At 38.3% G+C, this 12128-nt stretch overlaps 1 protein-coding gene across 3 annotated transcripts in view; it reads left to right on the top strand.

The window, feature by feature from the left end:
* Positions 1 to 11925, top strand: part of MTR (5-methyltetrahydrofolate-homocysteine methyltransferase) — a 133423-nt gene extending 121498 nt beyond the window's left edge. For 2 of the 3 annotated variants that reach the window (XM_086679591.1, XM_086679588.1), the window contains one exon: positions 11350 to 11925. In XM_086679591.1, coding sequence (XP_086535717.1) covers positions 11350 to 11428 — 79 coding nt within the window. In that variant the 3' untranslated portion in view covers positions 11429 to 11925. The remainder of the gene's footprint in view (positions 1 to 11349) is intronic. The other variant, XM_086679589.1, reaches the window with a different exon arrangement.
* Positions 11926 to 12128: the final 203 nt, after the last annotated feature.

The following is a 12128-nucleotide window of genomic DNA, read 5'->3' as shown; positions in this document are numbered from 1 at the left end:
TTTCCTCTGTGGCCAGCACTGGGGGAGGTCTGATTGCACTTTGGATTCAGTATACTCTTGGGTGTCTTAGACTCTGGGGATGGAGGCACCTCAAGAATGTAAAAGACGGTCTACTAGTCGGCCTACAGATTATTGAGCCACTAATTGGAAAAATAAAGAATAAGTGACTATGTTTCTATCTAGATTCGGTGGAGCAGTTCACACTAAACTCTGTTTTTTCTCTTCCACCGATTTTCTCATTTAAGAAATGGAAATTTTATTCTGGAATATCTCAAATTTACACAGAAGTGGAATGAATAGTGTAATGACCCCATTGTCATCATCACCCAGTGTTAGGAGCTGAGTTGTGTTCCCTCCAAATTCATATGTTCGGAGACATGACCGCAGAATATGAATGTAATTGCAGAAAGGTCCTTTAAAGAAGTAAGTAAACTAAAATGAAATCATACAGGTGGGCTTTAATCCAATATGGTGGTGTCCTTATAAAAGAGGAGATTAAGACAGAGACAATTCATGCACAGAGGAGTGGCCACGTGAGGACACAGGGAGAAGGTGACCACCTGCAAGCCAAGAAAAGAGTCCTCAGAAGAAACAGAACTCATTGACACCTTGATCTCAAACTTGTAGCCACTGGAACTATGAGGAATTAAATTTCTGAGGTTAATCCATGTTACTTAGTTATGGCCTCTCTAGCAAACTAACGTGCTCAACTTCAACAATTGTTAAAACATGGCTAATCTTTCCTTATCTAACTTCATCTAACATGGACTCCATATTGTAGCAAGTCCCAGACATTATTTCATCTGTAAATTTTTTAGTATGTACCTCTACAAGGACTCCCCCCCCCCACAAAAACACGACCACATGGGAATGCAAACAGGTGCAGCCACTCTGGAAAACAGTATGGAGGTTCCTCAAAAAATTAAAAATAGAACTACCCTACGACCCAGCCATTGCACTGCTAGGTATTTATCCAAGGGATACAGGTGTGCTGTGTTGAAGGGGCACGTGCACCCCGATGTTTATAGCAGCACTGTTGACAATAGCCGCAGTATGGAAAGAGCCCAAGTGTCCATCAACGGATGAATGGATAAAGAAGATGTGGTATATATATATACAATGGAATATTACTCGGCAATCAAAAAGAATGAAATCTTGCCATTTGCAACTATGTGGATGGAACTAGAGGGTATTATGCTAAGCGAAATTAGTTATAGAAAGACAAATATATGACTTTGCTCATATGAGGACTTTAAGATAGAAAACAGATGAACATAAGGGAAGCAAAAATAATACAAAAATGGGGAACAGAAGAGACTCTTAAATATAGAGAACAAACAGTTGCTGGAGGGGTTGTGGGAGGGGAGATGGGCTAAATGGGTGAGGAGCTTAAGGAATCTACTCCTGAAATCATTGTTGCACCATGTGCTAACTCACTCGGATGTACATTATAAAAAATAAATAAATTATAGAGAAAAAAAATGACCACAATACCATTATGACACCTAAAATTTAAGAATACCTTAATATCCAGTTGGTATTTACATTTTCCTGATTATCTCTTGCTATTTATATTCTTATGGTTTGTTGAATTGGGATACAGATAAGGCCCATATGTTGTAATTGACTTAATGACTCTGAAATCTTTATTGATTCTCCCTCGTTTTCTTGTGTATTTTTTATTGTAATTTTCTTTGAAGAAAGGAAGATGTTTGTCTTACAGATTTTCCTTGGTCTAGATTTGGTCTTCGTCCCCATACTACTGTTCAGCGTGCTCTTCTGTTCCTTTTGTTTCACGTAAATTGTCAGAATACCTGCGTATTTGAAGATTTTGTTTGTTGTGGTGTTGCACAACCACCGAGTGGGTGGTGTTGGGAATGTCCATCAGGAGGGATAGCATGTCTGGAGTCTCTCTTTTTTGTGACGTTACCTGCCATTGATGACCAGCGTCTAGATCTTTGCATTCATTAGGAGCTACAAGAGGGTGATATTCTCATTCCGTCAGCTCATTATTTTAGCTCAAGTACTAATGCAGATGGAAACTTGTTCTCTTCAATTATTTGGTTACAGTGCAGATAATATAGAAACAGCAAAAATAGATACTTCTTTTACCTTATTTGTCATATTTCAAATGTTTCTGGTCTCCAAAGTTGACCAATGAGGCTTGTTTGATGGCACTATGAACTAACTCATAGATACTAACGTATTTGAAGTGATTTCCTCCATTTCGTTTATTGTTTTATTTTGCTGTTCAAATTTTCTTACCTTTGACCAGTGTGGTATTACTCATTCATTCCCGAGTCCCTGTGATAGAAGTATAGTGATCTTTAGTAGTGTCCTTGCTCTGGTGTGATCCAGGCTTATCTTTTACATCTCCTTTCCCTTAGAATCAGCCACTTCTCAAAAATCCCTTGTCCTTTTAGCGGGAAATCGTGTTTAGAAACCACAATCTTGGCTCAGGGGTGCTGATTACTACTGGGTTGATGCATTGATTCTTGCTTTATTCAGTGGGAAGAGCAAGGAAATATGATTTTTAAAAGTCTTTCCACTGAAACACAACTTAGATGCAAAAATGGCACAAATCTTAAGCATGCAGCTTAGAGAATTCTTACAAATGTATACACCAGTGTAACCATTATTCAAATCCAGGCACAGTAGATCTACAAGCATCCGAGGAGCCTCCCTTTCATTCCTCCCCAGTTACTGTCACTCCCAAACGTACACATTCTAAGTTCTAGCACCATGAATTATTTTTTGTATATAAATGGAATGCTAGTACGTGGGCTCTGCATTATATTTCTGAGGTTAAAGCATGGTGTGTGTCATAGTCGTTTTTATTCTTCATTGATGTATGCTATTGTTTGAATATACTACAATTTGTTCTTTCTACGGGTTGGTAGACATTTGGGTTGTTTCCAGGTTTTACTGTTACAGTGAAGCTTCTGTGAACATTTTTGTGCCTGCCTTTTGGTGCGCATATGTGCTCATTTACATTGGGTATATTCCTAAGAGTAGTTAGAGGGTATTTTCGGCTTTTGTGATCGTTCCAAAAGCATCTTTCAAAGTAATTGTACCAGTTTACACCCCCACGCAGTTTATGAGTTCCAGTCGGTCCATTTAGTAGTCACTCTGGGTTGTAGGGTGACTGACTGACGGACCCTGACTTCTAGCTGCCAGTGCCGTCATCTGTCTCCGCTGCAGGACTTTGTCTGAAGGCTGGGACCTGCTGCGCCCATGCGGATGGCATCCCGGAAAATACTCTAAGGTTACTGCCTGCAGGAGTTGCGCTCAACCCATAATTGACAGGAGTTGGTGTATAACCCCTCAGTTCCCTCACTCCTCAAGTAGGATAACTCTGAGGCAAGTGTTCTACAGTGTGTCTCAGAGTTCCCATGGGATTAAGCTTCAGTTACCCCCGGTGGTAACTTGCTTGATCATGCGTAATTTATTATCTGCCTTCCGTTCCCTATCTGTCTTCGTCACTTTTATTTGGGATCACATCCCAAATAAATTACCTGCCCTTGAAACCTTGTCTCAGCATCAGCCTTTGGGGGAGCTCACATACTGGTCTTCCACATCCTTGTCACTCTTGTACTGCCAGGCCTTTAAAATTTTAGCCATTTCGTGTATGATGGTACTGTGACATTGTGACTTCAGTTTGCTTTTCCGTTATGACCATTGATGTTGAGAACCTTTTCATATTCATGATTTTATTTAAGATCATTTCCTCAGCACCCGTAAGTAAAGTTGTTCTTTAGTTTTCTTCTTAAAACAATCTTTATCAGAATTTTGTTTCCCTGTGGCTCAGTTGGTTGAGCGTCTGACTCTTGATTTCAGCTCAGGTTGTGATCTCAGGGTTGTGGGATGGAGCCCCATGTGCTTTAGATTCTCTCTCTCTCTCTCTCTCACACACACACCCTCTCTCTCTCTCTGCCCCTTCTCCAGCTCACACACTCTCTCAACCTCTCTCTGTAAAATAAATACATTTTAAAAATCACATTAAAAAATTTTGTGTCAATATTATTCTTGCTTCATAAAACAAATTTGGTTTCTGTTCTACAATAATTTAAGTCTAATTGGGAATATTTGAATTTTGAAAGCTTGGTGGACATACCCTGAGAAACCACCTATGTTTGGTTTCTTTATGTTGTGTGTGTGTGTATGCATGTGTATGTGAATAACCATTTTATTTTTTCTATGATAGGTAGTCTATTAAGACTTTGTGTATCTACTGGGATCAATTTTTTCAAATTGAAAATTATCCTTTAAAAATTATCTTTTTCATCTAGTTTTTTTTTTTTTAAGTTTACTTATTTATTTTGAGAGAGAGAAAGAGCACGAACAGGAGAGGGCAGAGAGAGGTTGCAGAGAGAGAGGGAGGAGAAAGAATCCCAAGCAGGCTCCACACCATCAGCATGGAGCCCGATGTGGGTCTGGAACTCACAAACTGGGAGATCATGACCTGAGCTGAAATCAAGAGACAGTTGCTGAACAGACTGAGCCACCCAGATGCCCCTCATCTAGGTTTTAAAATTATTTGTAGAGAGTTGTGCAAAGTAGTCTCATAGGTTTTTCCTTACTTCTTTCTCTTTGTTGGTTGTTCCCATTTGTCACAGATACTTTGGTATATTTATGTTCTATTACTTTTTGTCTTGATCAGCTTAGCTAGTGTTTTGCCTATTTTGTTGAGTCAGCTTTTTGATTTGTTATTTCTGTTGGTTTTCTGTTTTTTAAATCATTAAGTTTTGTTTGTATATTTCTTCTGTCTTCCACTTTCTTTGGTTTTTCTTTTTTACTTGGGTGTTTAATTCATTTTATTTTAAAATACTTACTGGTATGACATTTAATGCTCTGATAACTGCTTTAGTTTTATCCCACAGATTCTGATATATACTGTTCTTATTATTGTTATTTAAAAAGAATTTTGCTATTTAATTTTATGTTTCACCTTTTACCCAAAAATTAATAGCATTTTTTGCTTGTGACCTAAACTCTGACTAGTATTCTTGACTATTCCATGAGCACTTGAAATGGATGTGTACCCCTTATTAGTAGAGTTCAGAGTTAGGTATATATCTATAAAATCCATCTTGTTGATTGTGTTGCTTAAGTTTTCTATAGTTTTACTGATTTTTTAATCCATTTGATTGGTCTTGGACTGACAGAAGTATACTAAATTTTCCTATTGTTATTTTATTTCTGTCATTTTTTACTTGCATCTCCTTTGTGAAAATTCTTGCCAAGCATTTGATACATATAACTAATAGTTATTATGTCTTATTACTATGAGTAGTTTTCAAGCTAATGTGGTACTGCCTGCCATAACTGTAAACATACAGATTAATAGAATAGAATTGAGAGTTCAGAAATAAACCTGAACACTTACAGTCAGTTGATTTTCAAGGAGGGTGCTAAGACATTCAGTGGGGGAAAGAATAGTCTCTTTAACACACGGTACTGGGACAACTGGATATCTTCAAGCAAAACAATGAAGTTGAAAAACCCCTACCGCACACCATATGCATAAATTAACTCAAGATGTATCAAAAGACTATTTTTTTTTTATTTTTTTTTTCCAACGTTTATTTATTTTTGGGACAGAGAGAGACAGAGCATGAACGGGGGAGGGGCAGAGAGAGAGGGAGACACAGAATCGGAAACAGGCTCCAGGCTCTGAGCCATCAGCCCAGAGCCTGACGCGGGGCTCGAACTCACGGACCGCGAGATTGTGACCTGGCTGAAGTCGGACGCTTAACCGACTGCGCCACCCAGGCGCCCCATCAAAAGACTATTTTTTAAAAGACCATATGAAAGTGTTAGAAGAGAAAAGGCATAAATTCTTACAACCTTGGATTAGGGAATGTTACTTAGACATGACATCAAAGGACAAGCACAAAAGGAAAAAAAAACAAGTAAATTTAACAAAATAAGCATTTAAAACTTTTCTGCCTTAAAGGATACCATCAAGAGAATGAAAAGACACCCCACAGAATGGGAAAATTTCTTATAAATCATAGATCTGATAAGGGAGTTGCATGTACAATGTAGAAAGACAATTACAACTCAATAATAAAAGAGCAAATAACCTGGGGTGCCTCGGTGACTCAGTCGGTTAAGCGTCCGACTTCGGCTCACATCATTATCTCGTGGTTCGTGAGTTCAAGCCCCGCGTTGGGCTCTGTGCTGACAGCTCAGAGCCTGGAGCCTGTTTCAGATTCTGTGTCTCCCTCTCTCTCTCTGACCCTCCCCCGTTCATGCTCTGTCTCTTTCTGTCTCAAAAATAAATAAACGTTAAAAAATTTTTTTAAAAAAGCAAATAACCCAATTTAAGTGTTGGCAAAATATTTGAATAAGCAATTCTCCAACAAAGATATACACATGGGCAACAAGCACATGAAGAGATGGTCAGCATCATTAGCTATTAGAGAAATGCAAATCAAAAAGCACAATGAGATGCTACTTCATATTTACTGGGATGGCGATCCTCAAAAAGACAAATAAAATGAGACAAACTGTAAAATTCCTAGAAGAAAATATGGAAGAAAATCTCTTGGACATTGGCCTTGCTAATAACTTCTTGGAAATGACACCAAAAACACAGGCAACAGAAGCTAAACCAGACAATTGGGACTACATCAAACTAAAAGCTTCTGCACAGCAAAGGAAACAATCAACAAAATGAAAAGGCAGGCTACAGCATGGGAGAAAGTATTTGCAAACATATATCTGATAAAGGGTACATTTCCAAAATATATAAGAAACACCTACAACTCAATAGCAAAATAACCAACTCATTTTCAAAATGGACAAAGTATTTGAATAAACATTCCTACAAAGAAATTGAAGCATGCTACTGTAAGATTCTTGTGTTATTTGTGAAATGATATGATATTGCTTGAAGGTGGATGGATAAAAAAATAAGATGTGTACTGTAAACCCTAAAGTAAACGCTAACACAACAAGGAGTTATAGCTAGTAAGACAACAAAGGAGATAAAATTGAATAATAAAAAATCCTCAGTGAAAGAAAGACATAAAAAGAGTAAAAAGGGCAACGAACAGATGGAACATACAAAAAATAATAGCTGTATGGAAGATTTAAATAAAAGCATATCAGTAATTACATTAAATATAAATTGTATAAATATCCAATTCTCATGCAGAGATGATCAGATTGGAAAAAACAGCAATACCCAGCTGCATGCTGCTAACAAGAAACCCATTGTAAATGTGAAGAAGCAATTCAGTTAAAACCAGACCTGTGCAACCACCATTGCCATCTTTAAAGAATCTCCTCTTCATCTGATTATTATTATTATTATTTTCTTTTACGGAGAGGGCACATGAGCAAGGGATGGGGCAGATAGAGAATCTTTTTTTTTTTTTTTTTTTTTTTAATTTTTTTTTTTTCAATGTTTATTTTTTTTGGGACAGAGAGAGACAGAGCATGAACGGGGGAGGGTCAGAGAGAGAGGGAGACACAGAATCGGAAACAGGCTCCAGGCTCCGAGCCATCAGCCCAGAGCCTGACGCGGGGCTCGAACTCACGGACCGCGAGATCGTGACCTGGCTGAAGTCGGACGCCTAACCGACTGCGCCACCCAGGCGCCCCAAGAATCTTTTTTTTTAATGTCTTTTTATTTTAGAGAGAGAGAGTGTGAGTGGGGCGGGGGAGTGGGGGGGGAACAGAGAGAGAGGGAAACACAGAATCTGAAGCAGGCTCCAGACTCTGAGCTGTCAGCCCAGAGCCCAGCGTGAGGCTTGAACTCACAAACTGTGAAATCATGACCTGAGCTGAAGTTGGACGCTTGGCCAACTGAGCCACCTAGGCACGCTGAGAGAGAATCTTAAGCAGCCTCTGTACCGAGTGTGGACTTGGGGCAATGCGGGGCTCCATCCCATGACCCTGGGATCATGACCTGAGCCAAAATCAAGAGTTGGACGCTCAACCGACCGAGCCACTCAGGCGCCCCTTCTTAATCTTATTTTTAAATCTTGTACTATATGCCTCTTTATAAATCTTTTCTCAAATGAGGCAAGCTATACATGTTAAAATATTTATGAGTGATACTTAGGATGAAATATATAGCCTTAAACACTTATTTTGAAAAGGAAGAAAGGCTAAGTGTCAATAAAATGAAACTGAAGAAAATAAAACAATAGAATACATCCAAATAATGTGGAAGGAGAGAGGACATAAAAAATAAGAGCAGAAATCAATAATAATTTTAAAAATTACATTAGAAATCATCAATAAAACCAAAATTTTGTCCTCAAAAGAGGCTAATAAAGTAGTTACATCTCTGTTGAGATTAATGAAGGAAAAAATAGTAATGTTAGGAAAGAAAAAAATTATATAACTACAGATCCAACCAAAATTAAAATAAGGAATATATGAACAGGTTTATGCTGATAAATTTGGAAGCTTAGATAAGCTAGACAAGTTCATAGGAAAATATGACCTACTGAAATCGTCTCAAAACAGAAACAGAAAGCCTGAATGACCCAATATCTATAAAGAAATTGAAATAGTAGCTTTAAATTTTTCACACAAAGAAAACACCAAAACCAGAGGACTTTTACAGGTAAATTCTGGCAATTTTTCAAAGAACAAATCATTCTAATCTTAGAAATATTCTTCCACTGGGGCGCCTGGGTGGCGCAGTCGGTTAAGCGTCCGACTTCAGCCAGGTCACGATCTCGCGGTCCGTGAGTTCGAGCCCCGCGTCAGGCTCTGGGCTGATGGCTCGGAGCCTGGAGCCTGTTTCCGATTCTGTGTCTCCCTCTCTCTCTGCCCCTCCCCCATTCATGCTCTGTCTCTCTCTGTTCCAAAAATAAATAAACGTTGAAAAAAAAAAAAATTTAAAAAAAAAAAAAAGAAATATTCTTCCAGAGAATAATAAAAGATCAAATAGTCCTCAGTTTTTTCTATGACCTTTGCTTAATCTTGATGGAAAAACCAGACATTCTTTTGAGCAGAAGAACCAGGCATAGAAGGACAAGGGTTTGATGATTCCATTTATATGACGTTCAGGAGTAGGCTGAAAGTAATCTCTGGTGATGGACTTGAGAGCTGTGTTGTCTATGGTGACTGGGATTGACCAGAAGAGGGCACAACGGCAATTTCTGGAATAATACAAGTGGTTTTTTGTTTTTGTTTTGTTTTTTTGTTTGTTTGGTTTTTTTGTATCTTGGTTAGACTGTAGATTTATCAAACCTCAATGAATTGCACATCTAACATGTCTGCATTGCACTTCATGCAAATTGTACCTCAGGGGAGAAAGAAATTTAACGAATACTGAACTCTAGTTAGTAGGCTTGCTTTTTGTGGTGGTCTTGGCTAACAGTTCTAAAACTAGTTTTATTCCCAGCAAAGGAAACAAACCATCAGCAAAATGAAAAGGCAACCTACAGAATGGGGAAAAAAAAATATTTGCAAACCACCTCTTTGATAAAGGGTTAAATATACAAGGAATTCATACACCTCACTAGCAAAAAACCAAACAACCCAACTTAAGAAATGGGCGACAGATCTGAAGATGTTTCCCAAGAAAACATACAGATAGAGATACATGAAAAAGTGGTCAATAACACTAACCATCAGGAAAAACAAAAGAACCACTAACCATCAGGGACATTCAGATCAAAACCACAATGAGATATCACTTCACACCTGTTAGGATGTCCATTAGCAAAAAGAGAAGAGATAGCAAATGGTGGTGAGATTGCTAAGTGACATAAGCCAGACAGAGAAAGACAAATTCTGCACGGTATCACTTATGTGTGGAGTCTTACAAAAACAAGTCAAACTCATAGAAACATAGAGTGGAATGGTGGGCAGTGGGGGTAAAGGGGAGAGGTTGATAAAAGGGTACAAACTTTCAGTTATAACACGAATGAGGTCTGAGGATCTAATCTATAACATGGTGACTATAGTTGATACTAGTGTATTGTATAATTGAGATTTGCTACAAGAGAGAACTTAACTATTGTCACCAAAAACAAACAAAAAACCTGCTAAAAAACCTAAAAAAAAAAAAAAACCCAAAAAGCAAATATGTGAGGTGCAGATGTGTTAATTGTGGGATTGTGGGAATTCTTTCATAATGAATACGTCTATCAAATGATCACATGTACACTTACAATATATTATAGTTCTGTCAATTATACCTCAAAAAAGCTGGAAGAAAACTCCTTTTATTAATAAAATGCATGTTTCTCCCGCTGGAGAAAGCAGTCACAAATATGGAAAGGAGGAGAGTTTATTGCCAAAGCCAGCACTCTGGTTTCTCCTTTTCAATCTGAATTTTATTTTATTTAATTCATTTACTTACTTAATTTTTTTAATGTATGTATGTTTGTTTGTTTGTTTATTTTGAGAGAGAGAGAGTACGAGCAGGGGAAGGGCAGAGAGAGAGACACACAGAATCTGAAGTATGCTCCAGGCTCTGAGCTGTCGGCCCAGAGCCCGACACAGGGCTTGAACCCATGAACTGCAAGATCATGACCTCAGCCAAAGTCGGACATTCAACCGACTGAGCCACCCAGGCATCCCTCAGTCTGAATTTTTAAAAAATGTCCCAGAATTTGGAAACATTTTAGATAAATGAAAATTCATCATAAAATCAGGAACTTGATAGTTACAACTTTTGATATGTGTTGATTGTAGCTCAGGATTATTCTACGACCACATCTCAGATATCTGATAGATTTTGCTTTGTTTTGGCATTTCCAAAGAAAATTCCTTTTAAAAATTATATCCTGTAAAAAAAAAAAAAATCCTTTCCTTTCTCTCTGCCCTTCCCCTGCTCACACTCTCTCTCTCAAAAATAAACATTAAAAAAAAAAAGAAAAAAAATCTTTTGGGCAAAAAGATACAGTGGCTTTTAAAAATGCAGTTAACTGTTGAACAACAAAGGTTTGAACTGCACAGGCCCATTTATATGTGGATTTTTTTTTCGATTTTTCCTTATGGTTTTCTTAATAACATTGTCTTTTCTGTAGTTCACATTAATGTGAGAATACCGTATATAATCCATGTAACATACAAAATATGTGTTGTTTATGTTATTAAGAGCATAAGCCTATTAAGAGTAGGCTATTAGTAACGTTTCGGGAGAGTCAAAAGTTATATGACTGCACCAGGGTGGGAGTTCTGTTCCCCTAACCCCCACATTGTCCCAGTGTCGACTGTATGGGTGCAGGACACGAGGAATTTCCTGTCAAAAGTAGGCAACATCCTTGGCGAAGCCTGAGTTGTCTGGTGTTTCTACTTCAAGCCTCTTAGCTACATTTCTGGTCCTGTAGAACAAGAGCAGATTCCAGAAAAGTAATTTTTCTTCTTTTGTAGAAACTTCTTTATCTGGCAGAGAACGGTAACTCATCAAACCTGCATCAGAAAGCTACTTTTCAGCTCTCAGTCAATATGACCAACATTAGGCATCCATCAAATGAAGGATTGCGAGCAATAACCTTAAAAAATCCTGCCGGGCGACTAGTTATTGATTCTGTGTTCAGCCTGATGGATGAATGCGTAAAGGCAACAAGTGACTGCAGAGGGCACAGAGCTGGCCGCCTGCCTACTCTGGCAGGCCCTCTGGCGAGGGAGCACCGTCTTTGGCTTTACCAGAAACATGGTTCTGTCGTCATGATCAATGAGAATTTGATCCTACCCGGAGGTCTGCTCTTCCTCACCTTGCCTTGGAATTTTCAGAACAGCCCAGAGAACAATTTACAATAAAACTTGATTACCTGCCCCCAGGCTGGTTGCATGGTTGAGACTGTTTGTGGGGGATGGGATTTGTGACTGAATACCAAGAAGAAAAAAAAAAAAAATCGGTATGTTAACAGTATGAAGGAGCTTGGAGGAAGGGCTTAATTTATTTTGGAGATTAAATTCATTTCAGGAACTTTAAAAGCATTGATTCATATTAAGCTAATAAATGTGCTAATTACAGTTTAATCGTTTCACCTCATTAAGCCACGACCACAAGACCTCTCATTAGTCATACCACCTTAGTGGGTAAGAATGATTTCATGTGTTTTCCAAGGACTCCTGGGGTCAGGCAGCTGGCGTATGGCTGAGCTGCCCTTGAACAGAATCGGAAAGTAAGTGATCTCTCTTCCCAT

This window comes from Puma concolor, chromosome D2 (assembly GCF_028749965.1).
Source record: "Puma concolor isolate L17-30 chromosome D2, mPumCon1.1.hap2, whole genome shotgun sequence".
Classification (NCBI taxonomy): domain Eukaryota; kingdom Metazoa; phylum Chordata; class Mammalia; order Carnivora; family Felidae; genus Puma; species Puma concolor.
Note: the sequence above shows the minus strand (reverse complement) of the source record. Positions and strands in the feature narration are given on the sequence as shown.